A 27,622-nucleotide genomic window follows, 5' to 3' on the forward strand; every position below is an offset into this window, starting at 1 on the left:
CCCAAAGTGGCTGAAGCAGACATTTGATGAGGCTGACAAGAACGGGGACGGCAGTCTGAGCATCAGTGAGGTTCTCCAGCTGCTACATAAACTCAACGTGAACCTGCCCCGGCAGAGGGTGAAACAGATGTTCAGGGTGAGTGCTGAGCATGGCGGCTTGTGTCCCCCGTGGGAACACCTTCCTGGGCTACTGCAGGCTGCAGACGGGAAGCTGGGAGTGGCCACCCAGGCCCAAGCTTTGGGAGGTCACCACAGGGTCATGGTTGCCTCACAGGGTAGGTAGTCAGGGACTTTGGGGTGTCACCTCTCTCTTGGTAACTGTGCTGGGTATGCTCTACTGATTGTGGGTCAGGGCTCCGAGTGCTGAGCATAGGCCGTACCTACGAAGACTGGGCACATAGAGTAGGCACTCAAGTAAAGCCTGTCACTTGTTGGTCTCCTATAATCCCAAGCCTTAACGACACGCATGGTCTATAAAGGAGCCGGACTGACATGCAGCAGCTCTCATTAGCCACCCCACTTTGCCATGACCCCCAATCACCCTGCTGTTAGGAGATATGAAAATGCATCCTTCAGCCAAACATGGCCTTTATTGTCTGTAATTAGTTCTGCCTTTTGGGAACCTCCATGGAAGAGAAACTCTTACGTTAGCAGGTACCGGTTTGGGGCGGGAATGGGCTGAGCCAGCAAACCCAGATCTCTGACCTCATTTCCTTGCTGTAGCCTGGAAAGGGATTTCTGTGAGCATGGTACCAGGCTTGCCCCTAACACGTGCACGTGTATCCACACATGCACACACACGCTCATGGCCTGACAGCTCTTCTGTTTCTGTCCTCCCACATACACATGCATGCACATGCACATGCAGAAATACACACACATGCACACACATGCACATGCACACATATGCTCATGACCTAACAGCTTTGCTCTGTCTGCCTCCCCACGCATGCACATACACACACACACATATGCATGCACATGCATGGCTTGACAGCTTTCCTGTGTCTGGCTCATACACACACACACACATGCAAACATGCACATACATGCACAGGCACACATGTACACATATGCTTATGGCTTGACAGCTCTGTTGTGTCTGTTCCCCACACACACATGCACATGCATGAATACACATGCGCACATGAATACACACACATACTTATGGCCTGACAGCTTTCCTGTGTCTGACACACACACACACAAGCCCACACAAATGCACACACACCCATTGCCTGATAGCTCTGCTGTATCACACACACAGGCACATACACACATGCACATTGCCTGACAGCTCTGTTGTGTCTGCTCCCCCCACCCCATGTATACACATGCACACACACATTCATGGTCTGACCTCCACATGTACACACATGCATACATGCACACAAAAGCTCATGGCCTGACAGCTCTCTCTCTCTCTCTCTTTCTTTCTCTCTCTCTCTCTCTCTCTCTCTCTCTCTCTCACACACACACACACACACACACACACACACACACACACACTCATGGCCTGACAGCTCTCTCTCTCTCTCTCACACACACACACACACACACATACACACTCATGGTCTGACAGCTCTGCTGTGTCTGGCCCTCAGAGGTTCTTGCGTATGCACTCATGCTAGACAGTCATGCTCAGGTGGAACAATGACAGGTACTAGCTGTGTCTCTGTGTGAGTGACAGCAGTGAACAGGACATTCCCAGACTGCCCACTGAAGACCATGGGAGTGTTTGTTGCTCTCCTGAAGGCTCCTGTTGGGTCAGCAGCTGAGCAGAGAGGCCTAGCAGGTAGCTTGCATCTAATCCATCCCCTACTGCCTATACTGGGCTTTAACCCCTAATCTTCCAGGACAGGTCTGGACTCAGCATACTTTGCTCAGGGTGAGGGTGCACTAAGGGCCAGGCAGTGAGCAGAACAGGACTCAAGGCTCAGAGCAGCCTGAGAGGAAAGAGGAGGAAACACTCGTGACGTGTTGGGCATGTCTGGAGGGTTTAGGCTCCAGACCTTGACCCGGAGCTACTCCATATGGTAGTTCTCAGAATTTGTGCTTTCTGAATACTGATCAGTTCCTGGGGTCCCTCTGGGTGGTCCCAGGCTTAGCTCCTTCAGATTGCCCATAGGAAGCCCTGGAGAGAGATGAAAGGCCATGCTAACTGAGAGGCTAGCAGGTGGCATGTGTAGGTGGGATGTAGTCACAGGTTGGTATAGGAAAGAAGTTGTGGGTTATATCCTGGACACATGGCCTTGCCCCTTAGGTCACACAGTTCAGACCCAGTGGTCTTTACAGAGTATCCAGACCCTAAAAGCCCGATCTCCTGGCCCATGCAGATGCGATTTAGGCCAAGATCTCACAGTAACCTCTATAGGCACTTGAAGCCCCAGGATGGAAATGTAGCTTTCTGGGAGGCTCAGCCCCCTCTGACCAGTATCAGAGTGGTCTGGAATTGTGTAACTGGAGCAGGGACATATGTAGCAGATGCAGTGGCTTTAACATAATTTCATTAAATCTAAGATAAGATCGGAATGTGGGGCTGATCAGCACACTGGTCTTCAGGTTTAATGACCCAAGAGCACCCTTGGGCCAATCAGGGCTCTACTCAGCAGGGACTTGGTGGCAGCTGCTTTTGGTGTTTGCATTTCCCTTGCTGCTGTCTGGGCTTCACTTGTGTTAAACAGTCAGATACCCATTCTGGCTTCCTCCTCTGTGAGGCCCTACAACTTAGTGTGACAGAGTTGGTGACACCCATTTGCAATGCTATAGAAGGACATATCTAGATAGAGGCCTGAGGAGTCAGCCAGTGTCTGTGACAGCTGCCAGCTGGCACCTGTGTGCCCAGGCCTGGGATGACAAGGCACGGGATAGAACCTGACTTCTGCCCTTGGTCAGTGAAGGATGAGAGCTGAGTCCTGTGTCATAGTGAGAAATCTGGAATTTTGGTTTCTTTAAAAAAGAAAACACAGAAATCGTACAAGAATATGCTTTTGTCTTAATCTCAGGTGTGGGATGTGGGGCTGCTTCACAGCCCCTGACTATGACTTACCTCATGCTCTAGCAGGGATGTGGTTTTGCCAGAGGCAGATAGTTTCTGAAATTGTGTGACCTTTAGAACTCTGGGGACTTTTCAGAGGGTGTGAAAATGCTGGGCCCAGAGAGGCAGGGTCGGGTGCTGCTGGTCACAGTTTGCTAAGCAGTCATAAGCAAGAAAGAAGAAATTAGATATCATGGCGGCAAAGACCTAACTTGCCCCGAGGAATGATAAACTCAAACACCCCTAATCAGCAGAAAGTAGTTTAACGATAACATTGCTCTCTTTCCAACCCTCGGCTTTATTCAGGGATCTCTTTCCTTTCCCCTCTCTCCTTCTTTCTCTCCTCTCTAGTGTTAGGGGGTTGAAAGGGTAGAGAAAAACAAACCCCACAAAGCAGCCAAAGCAGCTACACTGTAAGCTGTGGCCTAGGTCCCTTGGGTCCCCATGGTGATCCTGAGCTACCTGGGCCACCCCAGCCCTGCATCCAAATACTGAGTATTGTCAACAGTGAGCATCCGTCCCTTTGGGATAAACGCTTTACAGTGAATTCCAATTCAGGCCTGGTCTCTCCAAGCAAATATGGGCCTACTTTACCTAGCAGGGCCTTACAGAACTAAAGCCCAGTCTTTAGAGCTCATAGAACTGAAGCAATCCCTCCCACAGAGTCCCGGGCCACTCCTGAGACTCTTGAGTTCACTATGAAGCCCTGGTGCCCTTATTTTTGGAGTCTTCCCCTGGCCTGGGCCCGGGCCGTGCACTGTATCCTAGGTACTGGCACCCACAGTAGATATTCCTTATGTCTGTAAAGATTTGGAAGACACCATGGCTTCCTTGGGCATCCTGTGGAATGGTTCCTGGGGGGTATCTTATGAGTCTTTTTCACCTGAGCCAGGACACTGCTGGGCCCTTTGGGGCCCTGAGTGTCTCTTGTCAGAGGGCAGGTAGCCAGCTGTAGCTACAGGTATAGGCACAGAGCCTGAGGTAGAAGGAGATCCGGTAGAAGGGTTCAGTCACAACGCAGGATGCTGGTGACTACAGTGTAGGTGACCAACGGGTTTGGTTACAGGTTGGCCTTGCAAGGCATGGCATAAGGGAGGGGTGGCTCCATCTGTGCTTTCAAGGGCTACAGTGCTTTTCTGGTGGGAGAAGAGAGAGGGGCCATTGGAGGAGGGGTTGCTGTGGGCAGTGGCAGAGGAAGGGAAGCTGGGCTTGAGACTGGGAGAAGTAAGGTTGGAGGATGGATGGTGACCTCAGGTTGGGTGTCACAGGAGGCAGACACAGACGACCATCAGGGAACACTGGGCTTTGAGGAATTCTGCGCCTTCTACAAGATGATGTCCACTCGCCGAGACCTCTACCTGCTCATGCTGACCTACAGCGACCATAAGGACCACTTGGATGCCTCCGACCTGCAGCGCTTTCTGGAGGTGGAGCAGAAGGTGAGGCCTGCCAGAAGCTGTGTGGCTGGTGGTGAGTGTGACCTCAGCATCAGCCTCAGCTTCTGCCACCATGAGTTTTGAGCTTCCTAGCAGTGTAGAATTGGGTGGGCCCTTGACACTGCCGGGTAAGTGAGGAAGCTTACGGGTTCTGCACAGACAGAGGGGATCTCTGGTCAGCTCCATTCTGGCATTGGGTCCCCCACCCGAAGCCTCCAGAGGATTACCCCTCCCCTTGGCAAAAATTTCATATTGAGCATTTCATGGGCTGGGGTTACATGGCCCGATCTTTGAGAACCTCTCTTCTGCATGTTGGTGCAGCCATATGTCCTGCCTGACTCCATATGTGGCCTTTCTGCAATTGCCAATCCATTCAGCAAACACTTAAATACCCCTGGAGCTTTTTACTTTGACCTCAGGAACTCAGTCCACCATTAGGGGATCAGCATCAAAACCATGTTCCTAGGTACTGCCCTGCTGCCTACTCCACTCATGTCTAGAGCCCCAGAGACCACACCACCCCCCACCTTAGAACAGGTCTGGGCATGGACAAGGTTCTGCCCACTCTGATGACAGGAGATGGGAGGCCCAGCCCTATGGAGAGAGCAGTCCCATGGACAATAGGGTAACCTGTGGCTCCCCTGGGGATACTTTGAGGAACAGCTTCTTGGGCTTATCTCCCAGGGTCTTCCTGGACCATTTCCCAGGAGGAGAGCATGCTTTGGGAATTACCAGCTGGGATCTGTCCAGCTGCATGCTCAGAGTCCCTATTACAAAAGTGGACCATGTCCCACCATAGCAGGGAGGGGACTAGGTAGCTGAATAGCAGCTGTGGGCTTGGGATTTGAGGTTTGGGTCCCGGCTCTGCCCAGGATTACCTCCACAACACCACAGCCCACAGGGTTATTGCTAGACCTTGCCTCACTCCACAAGGCTGGCCCAAATCCAAGTGTCTTGGTTTCTTTTATGTTGCTGTGGTAAAAATAGGCTGGCAAAAGCAACTTAAGGGAGAAAGGGTTTTTTGGGGTCACAGTTCCAAGTTACAGTGCATTGTGGCTGGGAAGTCAGAGTCAGGAGCCCGAGGGAACAGGGTCTCTACATCCACATGGAGAACAGAGAGCAAGGAAAAACTGTGTGTCATGTTCAGCTGACATTCTCCATGGTATGGTCCAGGATGCTCTTCCTGAGGGAACAGACCTGTCTTAGGGTTTAACTGCTGTGAACAAACACCATGACCAAGGCAACTCTTACAAGGTCAACATTTAATTGGGGCTGGCTTACAGGTTCAGAGGTTCAGTCCATTATCATCAAAGCAAGAGCATGGCAGTGTCCAGGCAGGCATGGTGCAGGCAGAGCTGAGAGTTCTACATCTTCATCTGAAGGCTGCTAGTGGAAGACTGGCTTCCAGGCAGCTTGGATGAGGGTCTTAAAGCCCACACCCACAGTGACACACCCACTCCAACGAGGCCACGCCCACTCCAACAAGGCCACACCTCCAAATAGTGCCACTCCCTGGGCCAAGCACATTTAAACCATGACAAAACCCATCCACAAGATGGGTCTTCCTCCCCATTTAACATAATCAAGACAGTCCCCAACTCTTGTCCCCAAAGGCCAGCCTGATCTAGACAAGAGGTCTCACGGAGACCTCTTTCCTAAGTGATTCCACATTTTGTGAAGTTGACCGTTAACGCTCACCATTTTACCATGCTACCCTGAGGTGGCCTCCACCTGCAGACTTTCCCACCCTAATGTCATGGCTGGATGCCACCCTATGGCGAAGACAAGGGCAAGAGATGGTGACTCTGGTGGGAGGAAGGGGATGCTACCTGACGGTAGTCCATGCTATGAATAAACTAGCCTGGGCTCATGCCTCTGCTTTGGCCTAGATGAATGATGTGACGCTCGAGAGCTGTCAGAACATCATCGAACAGTTTGAGCCTTGCCTGGAAAATAAGAGCAAGGGAGTGCTGGGGATTGATGGTGAGTGGGCGCTTCCCTCAGTTTTGCTGTTCCAGGAGGGTGATGGGAGACTGCTGGGGCAGCTGCATGCTTGCACAGGAGACTCTACCTGTGGGCAGGTAGTCATGAGCCGAGCCCAGAGACGGAGATATACCACCTCTCTCCTGCGTATGCTGCAGGCTTTACCAACTACACGAGGAGCCCTGCCGGTGACATCTTCAACCCTGAGCACCACAGAGTGCACCAAGACATGACGCAGCCGTTGAGTCACTACTTCATCACCTCGTCCCACAACACCTACCTCGTGGGTGACCAGCTCATGTCCCAGTCTCGGGTGGACATGTATGCCTGGGTTCTGCAAGCCGGCTGCCGCTGTGTGGAGGGTAAGCATGGCTGGACTCTGCCCTCTGGCACCAAGGAGCCGTCTCCGCTGTAGATGGCACCTGCTTCAGGAAGTGGGCTCTGCCTAATGCCATAGGGACCTCTGACAGTGTCCCTTTTGATCACCACTGAGAAGACAGACCCCCCCCCCCTTGCTTGGAACCCAGGGGCTAAGCCTCCCCATGCTCACACAGCCAAGCCTTTGGGGCTAACCAGGATCTCCTTGCCTACAGTGGACTGCTGGGATGGTCCTGATGGGGAGCCCATTGTCCACCACGGCTACACTCTGACCTCCAAGATCCTTTTCAAAGACGTCATAGAAACCATCAACAAATATGCCTTCATCAAGAATGAGTGAGTGACCGGGATCTTCCAGGGGCTGGCCCCAGAGGCAGGCAGGGGAAAGGCATCCACGGTCGGGGGTCTCTCTTCTCTTTCCCTTATGTTTCCCAGGGGGTGGTGACTATATTATACAACCAGCGGGTTTTGTTTAGAGGTTGTTCTTTGAGGAGAGCTGCAGGGGAGGGAATCCAGGAAAGGTACAGGTAAGAATGGATGATCATGTGCCTATAGCGTATCCACATCCGTGCCATGGCAATCTCTGGTCTCAGCCAACCATGGAAGTGATGGCTCTATTGCTAATTACCCCCAGGAAGCTACTCTGTGTCCAGACTCAATTTGCTGTCACTCAGCTGTGGCTGTGGACACTGTTGAAAAAAAAAATCCAATTTGATTTCTGGAAATAGAAGACATTACCTTGGCTAAACAAGACTCTGAAGCAGGAAAGGAAGTGGTGAAATGGAAAGACAGATGGATTTAGGAAGCTGTCGTGGTTTCAGGAGTGTAGCAGCAGGGCTCTTGGGGGTGCAGCTGAGGGGGAGTTGGAGCTCAGGAGCAGCTGGGATATACAGATGTCCTATAGCCGACAGCAGGTGAGCCAGCATCATCTTTCCAGGTACAGCGTTCCCCATAAGGACCTGTCTTTTGTCTGGGAAATGGGAAGACAAATACTTTTGCTCTGGTGTCCGTTTGTCCTTTCCACATCACATGACTGCCCATTTCTCGTCCCAGACACTTAGGTTTTCTAAACAGATCACGATTGCCTTTTGGTAAGAATCAAAGTCAAATGTGTATTACACACAGTTAAAAATAAACAAGGCACCAGTGTTTAAAAAGTACCACCCATGTTCTTCATTCTGCATAGAGTGGGTAGCAGCTTCTTCTTGATGGTGCATGCCAGGCTTAGGTCAGGACTCAGGGGTTGTCCATTGTGTGGACTAAAAAGATTATGTTTCCTACAGCTTACCCATTATTCCATAGTATTTCATAATGCCATATCCAAACAGTGACTTTTTACTCTCCTGGAGTTTGTAATCGCCTTTGATTTTTTTTCCCCTCATGCTTTCTTTACTTGTCCCTAAAATTTCTCAGCTTCTTTCCGACCCATTTATTTAATTTTCAGAATTATTGGTGGGTTATCTCTTAGAGCAGATGGCAGATCTTTTACATAATTTCTTAATTACCTACACCACATTCAATGGTACAGGTGGCCTGTATACCTATGGGCCTAGTCAGTCTCTGGGGTCCTGGCCGTCTCCCACTCCTCTTGTCTTGGGGCCACAGGTACCCAGTGATCCTGTCCATTGAGAACCACTGTAGTGTTGTTCAGCAGAAGAAGATGGCCCAGTATCTGACTGACATCCTTGGGGACAAGCTGGACCTCTCCTCAGTGAGCAGCGAAGATGCTACCATGCTTCCTTCTCCACAGATGCTCAAAGGCAAGATCCTGGTGAAGGTAAGTCTTCTGGGACCAGCAGCTTGATGGCCCTGGCCTGGGGCCAAGCTGGAGAATTATAGTAGCTACAGACAGATTGAGAGGAGGGGAGCCCTCCATCTCAGGATGGACGTGTCACCTTGAGCCACTTCCCTGTGTGCTGTTGCTACAGCATCAACTCACTGTACAGTTACAACCCACCTGTGGCCTGGAATTTCAAAAAAGAACTTTACAAAGCTCCCCTCCCTAGGGTGGCTACTCCTGGTGGGTACCAGCCACTGGACTCCTGGTCTCCCCTTGGGGCTCTTCCATTATCTATCTCTTCCCCCAGGGGAAGAAGCTCCCTGCCAATATCAGTGAAGATGCGGAAGAAGGTGAAGTATCTGATGAGGACAGTGCCGATGAGATCGAAGATGACTGCAAGCTCCTCAATGGGGATGTGAGTGGGAGTCAAAGGCGCTGCACGGAGTCCAGAGGGTTGTAGGGAATCCCTGAGTTTGCCCCAAACTCCCAAGACCAAGTTCTCAGTGCAAAGGAGATTTATTTGCCCCAGAGGGAAAGAGGGCAGGGAATCAGAGACAAAGAGAGGAGATGGAGGATGAGGGAGAAGGGGAAGGGAATAAGGGAGGGGGGGAAGGGGTATTTGTCCCCAGGGACAAAGGACTGCCTCTGGGTAGAGAGAAGACAGGCATGGCACATAGGCAAATGGCCGTTTATAAATGTAAAAAGAAAAGTGGGAAACCCTGTGTTAGGATGAGATGTTTGCTTTTTAATTAGGTATGTTAATTAGATGAGTCAAAGGGAGCTTTTGGTTGCTGGAATTCAATATTGTGAGAGCTGGACCTTGGTGGTCAGCCTCGGGAAGAGGAAGTGGCCAAATAAGGGAACAGACCTTGGAGACTGGCCTTAGGAAAGTAATCGAACAGTTTTTATCAAGGCAGAAGGAACTGGGAATAAGGGAAGGCCTGCCAGACCCAGGCTGGCTGTGCTCAGGCTAGCTAGAGTCCTTTCAAGGGTGGGAAGCCCATGGTTCCCAGGAGCAGCCTCAGGTCCTGGTTGCCAGGATGAGTGAGGAAGGCTGGCAGCAGGAAGAGAGGACACAGGGTAAATGCTGTGGTGTACAAAACTTAAGGCACTAGGGAGGTAGAGGTAGGTGGATCTCTGAGTTCAAGGCCAGCCCAGTCTACAAAGTGAGTTCCAGGATAGCCAGAGAAACCCTGTCTTAGAAGAGATAGAGGAGAGAGAGGGGAAACAGAGAGAATGAGGGAGAGGGGGAGGGGGAGAGGAAGAGGGAAAGGGTCATCATGTCTACTACACAGGCCAGCCACACACCTACTGTTATCCCATTCTGGTTTCTATTACTAAGCTGACTCTTGAATTTTGTCTGCGATGCTGACATAGATTCCTTGGCCCCATCAGTGAGTGGAGGCAGCACTGAGGGGGTGCACCTTGGTCTCCACACCATTCCCACCCATACCCACACCTCTTCCTGCCATGCTTTAACTCAGAGCACCCCAGCTACTTGGCCATCTTCCTTCAAAGTCTGCCCTGTCCCTGCTGGCTGCTCAACACATATGGCGGCCAGTGTGTGGGTCTCAGATCCTATGTTATTTTGCGAATACCCCGATCTCCTCCTCTGGGTCCCCTCACAAAGAACCACATGGGTTCTACATGTATCTGGGTTTCAGTGCTGCCCATAGCTGCCCAGGGCAAATCACAACCTCTGTGCTGAGAATCACAGGGTGTGTATGGGAACTGTGGGGCTGCTCTCAGCGGCCAATGCTCCTGCCTAGCTACTTCATGCCCAGCTCCAGTACCAACTCCAAGGGCCAGAGATCTCCTGTATGGCAGCACTCATATTCCACAGAGCAGCTGGCCTGGCCCAGGGCTGAGGGCTGTGGAGGGAGCCTGAACAGTCTGCTAGAGCCTCTGCTAGTCGGGATGGGTGCTGGGGGAGCTGAGTGAAGGAAGGTTTTGTAACTGACGTCTCTCCTCTGGGTATTGCTCATCCATTGCTCTCAGCCACTATGAGGCAGTGAAGACTTTATTTCCCCCTGAGGAGTCATCAGATGGGAAAATAATTGTGCAGGAGGCCTCCAGGCCAGAGCCGCCTAATTGTTTTAGAAAGCCCTGAGACAGCAGATTCTTCCGGCTTCCGGTGTGCCTGCACATGTCTCTGGCTGGCCCAGGGTGGTGGCAGAACTTAAGACTGACAACTGTAATGGGGGCCACTCCATCCTGAGCACACGGGGTAAGGGGTCCTGATGTCCCAGATTGAGATCCTCCCTCAAGTGTTCTAAGTACATCAGGGTTGCACTGAGCTTGTCCTATCAAAGAGTGATGTCCCAGACTGAGGTCCTCCCTCAGGTGCTCCAAACTACATCAGAGCCTCACTGCACCCAGCCAGGGTTAGAGGGTCCTGTCCCTGCTGGCTTCTCAACATTTATGGCAGCCTGTGTGTGGGTCTCAGATCCTATGTTATCTTCTGAATGTCCTGACTTCCTCCTCTGGGGCCCCTCAGGCAGAACACTACTTTAGGGACCATATGTATCTGGGTTTTAGTGCTGCCCGTAGCTGCCCGGGGGCAAATCACAGCCTCTGCACTGAGAATCACAGGGCAGGTATAGGGACTGTGATGGCTGCTCTCTGGGATGGGGGCAGACACTAACGGGCTGACCTGTGGCAGGCCTCCACCAATCGGAAGCGTGTGGAAAACATTGCAAAGAAGAAGCTGGATTCTCTGATCAAGGAGTCAAAGATCCGTGACTGTGAAGACCCCAATGACTTCACTGTCTCCACACTATCCCCATCTGGAAAGCTTGGGCACAAAGCAGAGTCCAAGAAGGTGAGACCTGTGTTGTTGACATATGTTCTTCCAACAGCTAGTCCGTGAGCTGGGTGAGGACCCTAGAACATGTGGGACTAGATAGATGTCTATGCACATATAGGCACTGGTGTGCAGAGGTATGTCTATAAAGCTATCCATATACACACCTGTGAGTACATACACACCTTTGCACATGCCAGTACACACATATAGCCCTGCACCTAAACACACATGTGCACCATGCTTATATATGCACATACACACCTTCATGCACACCCATATAAAAGTACACCTCTGCACACACCTGCATGCATACATGTACATATGCATGCTTATGTGCTTGTACTACACAACACTCACATATGTGCACATAGCTGCACACATATCTTATGAACACACAAACCCTTATTCATGCATTCACACACCTGCATGGATGCCTGTGCACACTCATGTACACTTGCACAGGATTTGTATGTGGGTAAATATTCTCTTAGGGACCCAAGGCTTCTCTTGGCGGGGCTTTGAGCATTGCCTCCTTTGATGAGGGTTTCATGGATGGCCAAGGGACAGAAAGCAGCATCTCAGGGCCCAGGCAATTCCTGGGAGCTGCCCACTATCTGAAGCATCTCAGATATGTAAGGAAATACATAGAGACAATGCCTTCAGAGACTGTCCTGGCAGGTGTGATGGGGTGAAGACAGGTGCCAGACAAGCTGGGCCAGACTGTACAGTCAGTGTGTTCCTGTCGAGGAGCAGCAAGCCAGGCTTGAAGGACAGACCAGCAGCTGGCTGTGGTGGCTATGACAGGTTGGCAGCTGACCTCGCAGCTGAGCAAGGCATCTGCAGGGTGAGATGTCTGGAGAGCTTTCCCTCCACTCCCCTGCCCTCCCTTGCTACTGGCTCGCTTTTAGCTGTTACCAAGGCTCTTGGGAGGGCCGGAAGAGGACAAACAGGGTCTGCTCCTGCTGTGTTTTTAGAGGTGTGTTTGTTTCCACCCACAACCCTAGAGGGCTCAGAGTAGCTGATACGATGGCTCTGCAGGTGGTTCACACAGTCCCGTGCACATGGCCCCCTCTTTATTTTTAGCTCCCAGACATTTGGGCGGGAGAGTATAACCTACCTGATGCCTCCATTAGTAGGGGGCTGAGTGGAGGTGGGGCCCTGTCACTGGTCCAACCCCGGCGAAGGTTAACAGGATCTCTGCTTTTCTTGGCCAACAAGAGGGACACCTGGGGCCAGGAGCACAGCTTGGTCCTTGCCATCTTATGTATGAATAACTATACTCAGAGAAAGCTTCTTGGAGGAAGAGAGAGGAGGAAGGAGGAGAGGAGGAGGGGGAAGAGAGGGAGGAAGGGGAGGAGGGAAAGGAAGGGGAGGAGGAAGAGCTCCTGTATTGAGATACCCAGGTTGGAGAAGAAGCTTGTACCCCAGCCTGACAGTATGACCAGGCTGTCTGCATAGCCTGCAATAGACACGTAGACAGGGAAGAGCTATGGAATAGCGCACTGGTCAGCCAAGGAGCTTCCTGGGGCGACATCCAGGCAGACAGGAGAGTATCAGTGCTGGTTTGTCAAAGAGATAGCAAGTCCTACCATACGTCACTCTGTTCCCCCCAGCCCCTACACTCTAGGCTAGGTGCCATTCCCTCTGCGTATGAACTTTGAAGACACGAGGCCCCGCTCAGGGGTTCTGATGAGACAGCAGGGGGACTTGGGAGCAGCATGTGAATACAAGGGGGGGGGGGGAGAACAGACGAGACCCCCTACTAATCGTTAAACATAGCTCCAGAGGGTTCAGACTAGTGCCCTGTACCTCAGGTTGGTTCCAGAACAAGATCGTTGCTGCTGAGGACAGAGGCTTAACTGCTGGCCTTGTCTGTGGAGAGGACAGCCTCTCCCCCAAAACGCTGTCGGTGCAACTTTGCCCCAAGCTTACCTCATGATCAGATGTTCACAGCCACTGAGGGGCCAGCTCAGGCTGCACATGCATAGTACTTCTGGACTGATGGTGGCTTCTAACCTTGTCATATGAACTTGGGCCTGGTGAACCCACATCCGCATGGGTTGTTGCACTTCCTTTAATTTGTGTGCATATTTTGATCATTTGAGTCATGGTGATGGCAACAATTTGGACATTACTTAAATAATTTAGAAACATGTCAGCCTCATGGTGAGTGAAGCGTCTAGGGCCTCTCCCACTACATGTCCCCAGATTAAGAGGAAAATGGACTACCATCACTGGGGGGCTTATATGTGCAACAGATAAGCCTGGTACCTCAGATGTTGGGAATCTGCCTCTGGCTCTGGACCTGGGAAGTCTGTGGACTGGAAAGGCCTGGCTAACATGCCTACTTCTGGCATCAGGAAAATCCAGGCACATCTAGTCCTGACCCTTGAAGAGGGTAGAGGAGGGAGTCAGGGTGAAGGCAGCTGGCAGGAGCTTCTGACCACCATCACATCAGCAAGATCTGCAACAGGGGTACTTGGTGATGTCAAGGCAGAGTGGCTTAGACAGAAGAGATCACGGGAAGACGTCAGCTGTTTTCCGAGACCATGGTAGAGAACTGAGAGTTCTCTGTGGTCAGGGACCAAAGTAGGCTCTTTACAGCACAAAGTAGGCTCTTTACAGCATCCCTAGATTGCCCACACACATGTGCAAGGGTGTGCATAAGTGTCCATGGTGTATGCAGCAGTGTGTACCTACGTGTGCAGTATATACAGTAGTCCATAGTGTGTGCAGGAGTACACAGTGTGTGCAAGGGACCAAGGTGTGTGCAGAAATCCATGTATATGCAAGGGTCCACGTTATGTGCAGGGATCCAGGGTGTGTTGAGATGTCTGTGGTATGTGGAGGTGCCTACAATGTATGAAGAAGTGTCCATATGCTTGTTTAGGAGTGTCCTTGGGCTAGTGTGTAGGGCTGTCCATGGAGTGTACAGTAACACCAGTGCTATGTGCAGATATGACCTGTGTATACATAGGGATACACACCATGGTGTATGAACAGCCTCTCACCTGTATAGCATAGGAACACATGCTGCATCTTTTCTCTCTGACCCCCGTCTCTAGCAGGTACCTCTAGCTACAGGTACATGAATCTAGTGTGTCTGATAGAAACCACGCTCTACCCAGGCTAGGTAACAAAATGAAGTGAGGAAGCCCTGACTAGAGCTGTCCTGGGTTTCAGGAGTCGTGTGGAGTGGGTGGTGATACCATAACGGCCTGGGAGAAGCCAGTGTGCAGTACAGTGCACCTTTATGTGAACAAGTGTCTAGGATGGGGTCCTGGCTAGGACATTGGGAGGACCTGGAGTGTGCCTACCTTGTGCCCAGTGCATAGGTAGTCCTGCCCTGTGCTTCTCAGACTCAGCTGGCTGGATCTGGGATTATTCACTTTATTTGTGCTGCAGTAACAGGCTGGGGCATCAGGGCTTCACAAAAGGATTACGTAAGTAGACTCAGCTGAAGAATATTCCAGATGCTGTGTATATTATGCAGTCTCCATCCATGATAAAGAAAATTGGAACTGATTACTTGAGTTTAAAACCACACACCATGGGAGGCTGGTGGGGGCATGTGAATATATGCCTCTCTGCCCAGCTCTTCAGGCTGCTTCCTGGCAGCTGTGCTTGACCCTCCCCCAGCCCCAAACCAGCCCCTTGCTTCCAGGCCTGGTCAAATCTACCTCCTCCAGAAAGGCCTTCCGGGGCCACCAAGGAGCCGTCCTGCCTTCCATGCATGGTTGGAGGTTGGGTTCAACTTCTATCTGTCTCTCAGGGTCAGAGCAAGGTTGAGGAAGATGTGGAGTCCGGGGAGGACACTGGGGCCAGCAGGCGGAACAACCGTCTCCTCATGAGCAGCTTCTCCAAGCGCAAGGTGAGTAGAGGTCCTGGGCTTGGGGAATCCCATGTGTTTTTACCGTCATCCCTGTAGCATTCGCTAGCTGTGGTTGGGGTCAGGTTCCCAAAGTAGGAGCTCTGGCTACTACCTTCCCTTAACCCACACCGGCCAGCGTCTGAGATTCAGACACTGAGAGTCCCAAGAGTCCCCTTGAGCCAGGGCACTTCAGATACCTCTGTGGGCCAATTGGGTAAGAACTCAGGGTAAGAATAGCCCCTACCCTGTACCTCCTGGCCTTTTACATGTCCTGGTTTGATCTGAGGTCACAATTCCACTTCCCCACACAGAAAAAGAGCAGCAAGACAAAGAAGGTGGCCAGCGTGGAAGAGGGGGATGAGAACCTGGACTCCCCAGGAAGCCAGAGCCGAGGGTCAGTGCCCTGCCCAGTGCGTGCGTGCATGCGTGCGTGCATAAGCGTGTGTGTGTGTGTGTGTGTGTGTACGTGTGTGCATGCGTGTGTGTGTGTGTGCATGTGTGCATGTGCATGAGCCTCGCCCAGTCCAAGGGGGCTGTCCCTGAATGTTGAGCAGAGATGGGTGGCTGGTATGGGAATCCATGCCCCACTCCTACCCTGAACACTTAAGCAGATAATGAGAAAGTGGAGCTGTCCAGGCAGCAGCAGAAAGCACAGGGCAAGCCTAGCAGCGCTCAGATACTAGGCCAGCAGGACTCCTTCAGAGTCTCCTGGGTATAGACACTGCCTGACTAACCAGACCTCAGCTCTCACCTCCTCTTCCAAAGGCCCCCAGCCTTACATTTCCTCCAGGGGTAGCGTCTGTTTATCTTCCCACCTCTTATACCCTATGAGAGTGGCAGCTGTTCTCGGATGGCACGTTTGCTTTCCACAGCACCTTCGTGGGTTCACTGGGGTCTCGTACCTGCTAGTGCAGCTTGGAGCTCATCTTCCCCGCAGGAGGCTCCCACTGACCCCAGTCCCCACTCCTGTCCTACCCCTCCCGTTTTCCTCCCCAGTCCCTGCTCATGTCTGTCTATCTGTGTCACACCCGGTCTCTCCCACCTACGCGTCTGCAGTTCCAGCTCTGCCTTGCCATGCTGCTAAGACGTTACGTTCTTTGTCGCTGGTTTGCTTTCACTCCATGACTTAGTCTTTCTAATTTACCCTCCTGCCCGGAACCTTTCAGAATCTCATGTCCCTCAGAACATCCCTTAGCTGAGCAGGAGTCCCCAGGCCCCATCTTGTTCGTGTTCAGGGGCATCCAGGGTCTTTGTTCCAAAGATCCTATGATGGCTTCAGAGCAGCCCACACCTGGCAGACACATCTCTATAACCTCATCACTAATAGGGTTGACCTGTCCCTGCCTCCTGTAAGACCACCTTGGATATCAGGGTGGTAGGTACACTGAACAGAACGGAAGGTCAGGCTGAGCCTGGGCTACCAGGATGCTGGAAGGTTAAAGCTGGGTACCTATCTGCTGGAGGGGAGGTGCAATGTACCTTAACTATTGTTTGCAAGTCCCAGGTTGCCTGGGACATATGATTTGGGGAACAGATGGACCTGTACAGGCCCTGGAGCCTGAATCGAAGAACAGGAAGGCTGGCTGGGACTGGATGGGAGGGGCGTAGCCACAGGGTCCTGAGTAGCCCTGCTGCACCCCCGTAGGACTGCCCGGCAAAAGAAGACCATGAAGCTGTCACGAGCCCTCTCGGACCTAGTGAAATATACCAAGTCTGTGGGCACCCATGACGTGGAGATGGAGGGTGAGGGCCACGTGGAGGGAGGGACCAGGCAGGCCGGCTGTGGGGTGCAGGCTGTGTGTGCTCACGCCTGGCTGGTCTGTGCTCCAGTGGTATCTAGCTGGCAGGTGTCGTCCTTCAGCGAGACCAAGGCCCACCAGATCCTGCAGCAAAAGCCTACCCAGTACCTGCGCTTCAACCAACACCAGCTCTCACGCATATACCCCTCCTCCTACCGTGTGGACTCCAGCAACTACAATCCACAACCCTTCTGGAATGCTGGTTGCCAGATGGGTGCGTGCAGGCATGTGGTTCAGGGTGGGATGGTGAGGAGGGCCATCTCTGAAGGCCTCTAGCAACCAGGGTGGGGCCTTTCAGACCCTAGGGTTGCATGAGAAACACCCCGTCTGCCCCTGCACTCCTAGCACGTATGCTGGGCTTTCAGCCCTAGAACTCACACAGAAGAGCATGTGAACATCACTGACCGACACAGGCTTCTGTCTTCCCTTCAGTTGCCCTGAACTACCAGTCAGAGGGGCGGATGCTGCAGCTGAACAGGGCCAAGTTCAGCGCCAATGGTGGCTGTGGCTACGTGCTCAAACCGCAGTGCATGTGCCAGGGTGAGGGATTCAGGCTGGGTTGGTCTCCTGAGATACTACCCTAGATATTGGAGCGGTGGGTAAACATGCAGAGGGGAGGGTCAGTCTGAGACTGAGTTACCAGGACACTGGAGGGTTAGAGTGGGGTACCTGTCTACTGGTGTGTGTGTGTATGTGTGTGTGTGAGAGTGTGTGAGTGTGTGTGTGAGATAGTGTGTGTGTGTGCGCATGTGTGAGTGTGTGTGTGAGTATGTGTGTGTGTGAGAGTGTGTGAGTGTGTGAGAGTGTGTGTGTGTGAGTGTGTGAGTGTGTGTGAGTGTGTGTGTGCATGTGTGAGAGTGTGTGAGTGTGTGAGAGTGTGTGTGTGAGTGTGTGTATGTGTGTGTATGTGTGTGTGTAAGTGTGTGAATATGTGTGTGTGTGAGTGTGTGTGCGTGTGTGAGTATGTGTGTGTGAGAGTGTGTGAGTGTGTGAGAAAGAGTGTGTGAGAGTGTGTGTGAGTGTGTGTGTGTGTATGTGTGTGTATGTGTGTGTGTGTGAGAGTGTGTGAGTGTGTGAGAGTGTGTGTGAGTGTGTGTGTGTGTGTGTTGTGTGTGTGTGTGTGTGTGTGTGTGTGTGTGTGCAGTGAACCCTATGCCAAGGACCCATAGGTGGAAGTTAGGGAGCTCCTCTGTTGGGCCCTGGGTTCCAGGCTGTGTGAGATTCAGGGGCAGTGCTTGTCTGAGGTCCTGGTGTGCTCCAGGAGATGCAGGCCCAGGTGCTGGACCTCAGACCCTGATTGACATGCTCAGGAGCCATCTGTCCCACGGGGTTCTCCCAGCATGCTATACAGGCTTCTGTCTGCTCAGAGACTTTTCATTACGCCTGTCAGACGCACTGAGCTGTAGTTCCTTGCATGGTGCTCCCTTGACATTAGCAGCCTGAGCAAGTGCCTAGCCACCCTGTGAGCAGGGTCACCTGCCTAAACCGGTGCAGGTATCCCATCCCAGGCCAAAGCTTTCTGACCCGTCCCTAGGGCTCTTTTCCACCAGATTCCCACAGACCAATGTGGGTGTGTGGTGTAGGCTGTGTGCTTGGCTCACACCTACATCCTCTCAGGTGTCTTCAACCCCAACTCTGAGGACCCCCTGCCAGGGCAGCTCAAGAAGCAGCTGGCCCTGAGGATCATTAGTGGCCAGCAGCTGCCCAAGCCACGGGACTCGGTGCTGGGTGACCGTGGGGAGGTAGGGGCAAGCCCACGTGGGTGAGGAGGGTAGTGGGAGGGCTCGGGGTCCCGGTGCCACCTCTCACCCTGTCTCTAGATCATCGACCCCTTTGTGGAGGTGGAGGTCATCGGGCTTCCCGTGGACTGCAACAAAGAGCAGACCCGAGTGGTGGATGACAACGGTGAGGGCATCAGACACCAGCCTGTGCCCAAGGCTGCCATAGGCTCCACGTGAGATACGGGCACTGCTGGGTGCCCAGTGTCCTGTCCACTCTGGGTCCCTTAGGTGCCAGTCATTAGCTCCGTCTCCTGACCTGCTGATTCTTTCTTCACTATCTCCAGGATTCAACCCCATGTGGGAGGAGACACTGGTGTTCACTGTTCACATGCCCGAGATTGCACTTGTGCGCTTTCTGGTCTGGGACCATGACCCCATTGGACGTGACTTCATTGGTCAGAGAACCCTGGCTTTCAGCAGCATGATGCCAGGTAAGGAGTCTGGGCAAGGGTCAGCATTTGCTGGCAGCATTCCCTGCCCGTGATCCCCAGGAGCTCCTAACTAGCTTAGGACACGGGAAGGGGGCCCAGCCGATCCCTCCTATGAGTAGGAGGCTCCTTGGTCCTACTCAAGGCCCAGAGACTTTTGAGGAAAGTGTGGGTTGGCAGGGTGAGGCGATGTGATGACTCATGATCCTATTGCTCCAGGCTACCGGCATGTGTACCTAGAAGGGATGGAAGAGGCCTCTATCTTTGTACATGTGGCTGTCAGTGACATTAGTGGTAAGGTGAGTATTGCCTCCCGGGCCTCAGGTAGCCACAGCAAGGATAGGACCTGCCCCTCGCTCTCACCCTATCCCCTTCTGGCATTAGGACCTGGCATTCACTTCTCTGGGCCTCTTCCTTAATCTGTGATATGGGTTACTAGGGGATGTTGACCCTGGAGCCTCCTAGTGCTGCCTCCATGTCCCAGGGGTCTTTGGGAATCCACGTGTCCCTGTCCTGGGATGGGATGCCCCGGGACCCACCTCCCTGCTGTCCTGGGATGGGATGCCCCGGGACCCACCTCCCTGCTGTCCTGGGATGGGATGCCCTGGGACCCACCTCCCTGCTGTCCTGGGATGGGATGCCCCGGGACCCACCTCCCTGCTGTCCTGGGATGGGATGCCCCGAGACCCGCCTCCCTGCTGTCCTGGGATGGGATGCCCCGGGACCCACCTCCCTGCTGTCCTGGGATGGGATGCCCCGAGACCCGCTTCCCTGCTGTCCTGGGATGGGATGCCCCGAGACCCGCTTCCCTGCTGTCCTGGGATGGGATGCCCCGGGACCCACCTCCCTGCTGTCCTGGGATGGGATGCCCCGGGACCCACCTCCCTGCTGTCCTGGGATGGGATGCCCCGGGACCCACCTCCCTGCTGTCCTGGGATGGGATGCCCCGGGACCCACCTCCCTGCTGTCCTGGGATGGGATGCCCCGAGACCCGCTTCCCTGCTGTCCTGGGATGGGATGCCCCGGGACCCACCTCCCTGCTGTCCTGGGATGGGATGCCCCGGGACCCACCTCCCTGCTGTCCTGGGATGGGATGCCCTGGGACCCGCCTCCCTGCTGTCCTGGGATGGGATGCCCCGGGACCCGCCTCCCTGCTGTCCTGGGATGGGATGCCCCGGGACCTGCCTCCCTGCTGTCCTGGGATGGGATGCCCCGGGACCCACCTCCCTGCTGTCCTGGGATGGGATGCCCCGGGACCCACCTCCCTGTTGTCCTGGGATGGGATGCCCTGAGACCCGCTTCCCTGCTGTCCTGGGATGGGATGCCCCGGGACCTGCCTCCCTGCTGTCCTGGGATGGGATGCCCTGGTGCTTGCCTCCCTGCCCTCCGTCTGTTGCCAGTCCTGGTCTTAGTTTTTCTCAGTAGCCTCTGATGTCCTGTACATCCGGGAGCACTGACTGCTTGGATTCTTGGCAAGGGTAGAGCATCATGACCCCTCCTGTGGCTTTCCTTGTCCCGAGTGCCACATCCCTCTGCACTTCTACTACCTAAAAGGGATCTACATGTATTTACCTGGAGCCTCAGGTCCCCATCCCATGTACCCCGACCCCAGGCCAGAACAGGAAGTGTTCTTAGTCTGGAGAGTCCATCTTCTGGGGCTCTAAGGGAGGCCCTGGGATACAACTTGGTGCTACCAACCCTTTGGGGCCTGTAACCACACAGTGAATGGGTCTTGCTTGGCCCAGCCCTAACTCTCCAGTAGCACCATGGGTCCAGAGGTGCTAAAGGTGTCCTGTTATTTGCCACCACCCATCCATCTATCCCACGTCTGCCCGTCTCTGAGGGCCATAGCTAGGTAGGCCCTGTTCTGGCCACCACGGCCAGCTCACCTGCCTTCACTCTCTCTTTGGTCTTGCAGTGGGCTTCTCTATGTCCCAAGTCCACCTTTAGAAGCTCAGCCTTGTTAGGAGTCTCAAAGGTACCCGGCGCCGCGGGACGCGGTGTAGCCCGCCGCCCCACCTGCATGCCAGGCCGCGCCCATTAGCATCTGTGATTCTTGGTAGCATTTTGGAGACTTGCCAGCTCATGTGACATGGATCATGACACGTTTCTGGGGTCCCCTGGGCCATCCTCAGCCAGAGAGTGGCATTTATGAGGCAGATCCAGGATTCAACCAAGGCCAAGGACCTATCCTCCTATTCTGTCTTCAATCCTACCCACCTTCTGCCCCTCCGCATGACTGTAGGTCTCTCTGCACGGCCTTGCAGATCCTTTGCTGTCTGCTTCCCTCCACCTTCCTACCCAGCCAGTTACTGACCCCTCTAGCTCTCTCCTCAGTCTATGCTAGGGTCTGAGTTAGGGTGGGGGCGGGTGTTTCAGCTGGAATCCTGGATCTCCTTCTAAATGGCTTTCCAACCTCATTGACCAAATTGCACTGGATTTGGGATCTTGAATCAGGAAGCTGATTCAAGTGCTGGCCACTCTACTGCCTCCGCAGAAGGGCCCCTGGCCGCCAGGCCCTGGGCTGCTCCGGCGCACGAGCACGGCCCATCATGGGGGAGCGGTGGGTGTTGTTGGTGGGATGCAGGGGTGTATGGCATGTGAGGACCCCTGTGGCCTTTGTCCTCTTAAGAGGTGGCCACAGATCCTCTCCAGCAGTGAGGGGAATGCAGAGGGGACTGGGAAGAAGAAGCTGGCTGCGGCCTGACACTGGTCGCATGTTGAGCTGGTTGAGGGCCCCAGGAACTCATGGGGCCAGAGTGTAAGCAGGCCTGGAGGAGTCTGCTTGGGGGGAATTCAACAAGGCTTCCTAGAAAGGCAGCCCTCTAGGAGGGAGGAGAGGCTCCCGGGAAGTAAGGAGGCAGAGGCTGAGGGAGAGCAGGCCTTCTAGGCTGCTCCACAGCGCAGGGTGAGTGTAACCATGGTGATGACAGACCCAACTATTCTTTCTCCCAGATCTGGGGCTACAGTCCTCAGTTCCTCAAGGCTGGGACAAGTGGGTGGCCAGGGTGTAGGGATTGAGTTCTGCCCTTGAGGTAACACTGGGAAGGTTCTAGGTTTAGTATGAAGAGTGAAGTCCTGTTATCCTTGGTAGAGTTGCCAGGAAACCCTGTTTCCTGTATATGGCACTGCAATATCCTCTTATGGCAGTCCATGGTAACTACAGGTTCAGAACACCCTCTGGAGAGCCAGTTCCCCTCTGAAGCCACACCTGGGCCAGGTGGGCCAGGCACCGGCTATGTGGGCTCCTTTTCTTGCAGGTCAAGCAGACTCTGGGTCTAAAAGGTCTCTTCCTCCGAGGCCCAAAGCCAGGCTCACTGGACAGTCATGCTGCTGGGCAGCCCCTGCCCCGGCCCTCCGTTAGCCAGAGGCTCCTGAGGCGCACAGCCAGTGCCCCAACCAAAAGCCAGAAGCCAAGTCGCAAGGGCTTCCCAGAGCTGGCCCTGGGCACACAGGACGCAGGCTCTGAGGGGGCAGCTGATGACGTGGCACCCCCTAGCCCCAACCCAGCTCTGGAGGCCCCTACTCAAGAGAGGTCAGGCAGCGGCAGTCCCCGAGGTAAGGCACCAGCAGGAGAAGCAACCGAAGAGAGAACACCGGCACAGGTGCGGTCCCCACATGCCCCCGAAGGCCCTGGACCTGCAGGGATGGCCGCCACATGCATGAAGTGTGTGGTGGGCTCCTGCACCGGTATGGACGTTGAGGGCCTTCGAAGGGAGCAGCAACCTAGCCCTGGGCCTGCAGGCAGCCACATGGCCATCAGCCAGCAGCCCAGGGCCCGGGTAGATTCACTGGGGGGCCCTTGCTGCAGCCTGAGTCCTCGAGCCACCCCAGGGAGAAGCAGAGAGGCCCCCAAGGGTCCTAGGGCTCGGCGGCAGGGTCCAGGAGGCGGCTCTGTGTCTTCGGACTCCAGCAGCCCAGGCAGCCCAGGCAGTCCCAAGGTGGCCCCCTGCCAGCCGGAGGGTGCTCACAGGCAGCAGGGGGCGCTGCAGGGAGAGATGAACGCCTTGTTCGTTCAAAAGCTGGAGGAGATCAGGAGTCATTCCCTCATGTTCTCCACGGGTAAGGCCTGCCATTCCGCTGCATCCCATGCTCTCTACCCATGGCATGCCTGGGAGCTCCGTGCCTGCCGCGTTCTGCTTCACCGGTCCATCAGCTTAACCTGTGGCTTGCCTGCCTCAAACCCCTGCCCCCACTCTGATGGCCCTGTACCTTGTGGGGGGATGCAGGAAGTGGGGAGCTTGAGTCATCAAGGTATTTCTGTGAGCTGCTTGCTGAGGAACCCAAGGATATCCAGCCAGCCCTCAGCAAGGGCTTCCCTGGTGCCTTGCTGGCTACCCTGATTGGCTGCTCTGATGACCTTCCTAGGTCTGAAAAGATCCCAGATCTTAGCCTTGCTTTCCCCCCCCCCCCCCGCCCGACCCCCAGGGCCAGATGCAAGAATGACTGCCCTGCAGTCCTTCAGGAGCCTGCTGCCAATTGGTGGTGGGACCACAGGGTATTCCCCCTTGGAGGCCTCAGAGCACCCAGTGCTTAGAAGAGTAGCTCCCAGGGACCTGCATTGTCCGAATGGCACTTGAATAGCCCTTGTGTGACCACCCACCGTCCAGGCTGACAGTTACTGGCCCATACCAGTAACTGAGGTGGTGTGAGAGAGGGAGTGTGAGAGAATTGGTCTGAGCTGGTTACCTGAGCTCTAGCCTGGGCGGGAGGGAGTCTGCCTGCTTCTTGTGTACTCCTCCCGCTCATTGCCCAGCCTCGTTGTCCATCTGTCCATCTGTCCATCTGCCAACGCCCCCTCCACACACTGATCCGTGTTCTCCTTTCTGTCCCTGCACCGTGCTGCTTCCATAGTTAGGGATTGAGACCTGCGAGTGCCAGGTAACAGGACCGAGCCCTATGTGTCCCCATGATGCCCCAGTCCAAGGAGGATTAGGCCTGGCCTGCTTGTTGCCCCATGGACCCTGTGTGGGGCCCAGGCACGACACCAGCTTTAGTGGGGTGGGGTACTCTTGAGTGTCACAGTACGTTTGTATAAATGGAGAAGCCTGGTTGCTGGGATATCCTGGGGTGGGGTGGTCCCTACCCTCGGCTCAGGGAGTTAGAAATCTGTGCTGACTAATGAAATTCTCTCTCTCTCTCTCTCTCTCTCTCTCTCTCTCTCTCTCTCTCTCTCTCTCTCCCATCCCTTCTCTGTTTCTTGATTCTCCCCACTTCTTTAATCTGCCCCTGCCCCTCCTGCCCCTCCTTCCCCCTGCCCCTCCTACCCCCTGCCCCTCCTGCCCCATCTCCCTCTCTGTCTCTTGTCCCCTGTCCCTCTTTCCCACAGATACTCGCCTCTTCCCCCTGCAGCGGCCCATCTCCCCCCTGTGCAGCCTGGAACCCATTGCTGAGGAACCAGCCCTGGGCCCTGGCCTCCCGTTACAGGCAGCTGTCCCCACAGGTCCATCTCAGGAAGGGCCCCAGTGCCCTGTAGGACTGGGAGCCAAAGTGACCAGGCCCCAGCAGACATCCCTGGGAGCTTCTGGAACCCTGCAGCTCAGAATTGGGGGTGACAGGGAAAATGAAGAGCCACCCCTCAGGCCACACAATGGTGGGATCTCCAGCGGGCCACGTGAGGGGACCTCTGGAAGACAGACAGACAGCAAGAGCCGCTCCTGGGCTCCGGGCCACTTGCCAGTGGTTAGGAGGGCCAAGAGTGAGGGCCAGGTGCTCTCGGAGCTCTCTCCCACACCTGCAGTGTACTCGGATGCTACTGGCACTGACAGGTTATGGCAGCGGCTGGAGCCTGGGAGTCACAGGGACAGTGTCTCCTCATCCTCCAGCATGTCCTCCAACGACACTGTCATAGACCTATCACTGCCCAGCCTCGGCCTCTGCCGCAGCCGAGAAAGCATTCCAGGGGTCTCTCTTGGACGCCTAGCCTCACGGCCCTGCTTAGCCTCAGCTGCCCGTCCTGACCTGCCTCCTGTGACCAAGAGCAAATCCAACCCCAACCTGCGGGTTGCAGGTGGGCTGCCTCCTGCACCCGATGAGCTGCAGCCCCGGCCTCTTGCCCCACGGCTGACCAGCCTCTACCCACGGCCACCCCGGCATCACCTCACCCTGGTGGGTCTGCAGGACTGCTCAGTGTCTGCTAAGTCCAAGAGTCTGGGAGACCTGACGGCTGACGACTTTGCTCCCAGCTTTCAGGGCAGCACCGGCAGCCTGAGCTGCAGCCTGGGCCCCCTGGGTGTGGTGCATCAGGGGCTGGAGCCGGAAGTGCGGCGAGACGCTCTCACGGAGCAGCTTCGCTGGCTCACCGGCTTTCAGCAGGCTGGGGACATCACCTCGCCCACCAGCTTGGGCCCGGCTGGGGATGGGTCTGTAGGGGGCCCCAGCTTCCTGAGGCGCTCCTCCTCTCGCAGCCAGAGCCGCGTGCGCGCTATTGCCAGCCGAGCCCGCCAAGCTCAGGAGCGCCAGCAGAGGCTGAGAGGCCTGGACTCACGGGGTCCCCCAGAGGAGGAGCGGGGCACCCCTGAGGGTGCCTGTTCTGTAGGCCACGAGGGCTGTGTGGATGTGCCAATGCCTGCCAAGGGAGCCCCTGAGCAGGTGTGTGGTGCTGCTGACGGCCAGCTGCGGCTCAGGCTCTGACTGCCTGATGACTCGAACTCCCTACCTTCCCTGTGACTGCCTGCAGGAGGGGTGGGGGGGCTGGCCTCAACCCAACCTTTGCTCAGGAAATGAAGCCACTGGGTCCCCAAAGCTGTTATGCCCCACTCGCTGTCTGTGGAGCACCCAGTAGCCTCCCCTTCAACCTTAGCTGTCCTCCTGTCTCTGATCCTGGGAAGCGAGGAACAGCATTGTCCACCTGTCCTACTGGGCAGTTTCCACGTTTTAAGATATATAAATAGATTATTTAACTTTTTAGAACCAAAATTTACAGTCAAATGACTCTGCGTCCTTTCCCACTGGTCTGCTGGGTGTCTGGCCCTGTGGTGTGTGCTGAGTGTTTTCTTCCACCCGCTGTGTGCTTGTTCCCCAGAATGCCTGTGACACACCCACAACTGCTAGGATGTTTGTCCCTGTCCCCTACTCCACTGTACACCGGCCTTGTTTTGAACAAACCACGCAGCAATTGTGTAAACTTGGGAACACAACTCCAATAAATGCATCAGGCCTGTTCTGTGTGGCTCACCCGCTCCTTTGTGGCTGTTGCAGCCACTCTGCAGGTAGGCCTGGATAACTCCCCCTGAAGGGAGCATGCTCAAGTCCACAGCCAAAGACCCCACTGTGGGTTCCCAGCCTGCTTATCCCTCAGGACGCTGTCTGTGGTGCCGTTATGGGTGAGGCCTTAGGTTCTCCTGGCACCTGTAAACCCTCTGTTGACTGAGGCAGCTCCACCCAACCCTGGAAGAGCATGCCCTGGGGAAGAGGACTCCTCTGCCCTCACTGTTCTGGTATGGGCAGGGCTTGTGTCAAGCGGTATGAGCTTGGCAAGGCCAGGGAGGAGTGCTGCTTGTCTGAAGTCCAGCAAGACCTCTTGCTTGCTCGACCTGTTGTACATCAGGCATGTGGCCACTGTGGCTTGAGCAGAAATACGTGGAGGGTGGACTTCCTGCCTGGGGCCAGTAAGAGGGCTCAGCCTGAAGAACCACTGTGCCAGCTGGGTGACCAGCGTCTCACAGTGGGGTAGACCCCATGTGTATGACAGGACTGCAGGCAAAGGCAGGGTCATGGGCCTGGTCTCATTCAGGAAACAGTGATCCTTCTGCTCTGGCTAAGAAAGGGATGGAAGTTGCAGGTTGGGATTGTTGGTGGATGTGGTAAATGGCTGTAGGCTGGTCCCCTCCTGAGAATAAAGGCAGCTAAGGTGGGACACAGGCAGCCCCGGGGAAGGATGTGCTAGGCACACATAACTTAGGACCACAGCCTTTTACCACCTTTTGCTTATCTCTTCTCTTCTGAGGGCCCCACTAAGGCAAACGGGAGACTCGGGCCATTGTGACCCTGCCCAGGGTGGGCCTGTAGTCACCTTAAACCAGGGCTAGGGGTGGAAACTAGCTCATCTTCCCAGTTTGGACAGTTCCAAGACCCAGCTGTGCCTGCCTGCCTGCCTGCCTGCCTGCCTGCCTGCCTGGAATCTCAGAAAGGCAGGAAGCCTACTCAAGCAGGGAGGGCTTCCTCATCTGAGCTGAAGACCAGGGAGCATGCTCCACCCAGTCTGCAGATGGGGACCTCTGATATTAGATCCTTGGCATGGGGTCTACTGCTACCCAAGGTGATGATTTGAGGCCCCTAGGCTGGGCTGGAAGATGGGTAAACGGGCCCTGGACTCAAAGAC

General features: G+C 54.7%; 1 protein-coding gene across 3 annotated transcripts; it reads left to right on the top strand.

Annotated features, from left to right (window-relative positions):
* Window positions 1–26,464, top strand: LOC117708368 (1-phosphatidylinositol 4,5-bisphosphate phosphodiesterase eta-2). 3 transcript variants are annotated; one of them, XM_034501963.2, is made up of 20 exons: window positions 1–136; window positions 4,306–4,476; window positions 6,363–6,456; window positions 6,615–6,818; window positions 7,050–7,170; window positions 8,440–8,611; window positions 8,922–9,029; window positions 11,277–11,435; window positions 15,193–15,291; window positions 15,603–15,685; window positions 16,937–17,034; window positions 17,122–17,304; window positions 17,523–17,630; window positions 18,708–18,832; window positions 18,911–18,995; window positions 19,156–19,302; window positions 19,519–19,598; window positions 22,560–23,361; window positions 24,154–24,180; window positions 24,629–24,774. In XM_034501963.2, exons 1-19 carry the CDS (start codon window positions 128–130, stop codon window positions 24,162–24,164), a joined length of 2,859 nt encoding a protein of 952 aa, XP_034357854.2. In that variant the 5' UTR covers window positions 1–127; the 3' UTR covers window positions 24,165–24,180; window positions 24,629–24,774. The 3 variants fall into 3 exon arrangements, 2 of the variants coding, with proteins under 2 accessions (XP_034357854.2, XP_034357853.2); XR_004606835.2 differs by having other exon boundaries at window positions 22,560–24,180; XM_034501962.2 differs by lacking the exon at window positions 24,154–24,180 and having other exon boundaries at window positions 22,560–22,857; window positions 24,629–26,464.
* The last annotated feature ends 1,158 nt before the right edge of the window (window positions 26,465–27,622 follow it).

The sequence above is a fragment of the Arvicanthis niloticus genome, chromosome 5 (assembly GCF_011762505.2).
Source record: "Arvicanthis niloticus isolate mArvNil1 chromosome 5, mArvNil1.pat.X, whole genome shotgun sequence".
Lineage (NCBI taxonomy): Eukaryota > Metazoa > Chordata > Mammalia > Rodentia > Muridae > Arvicanthis > Arvicanthis niloticus.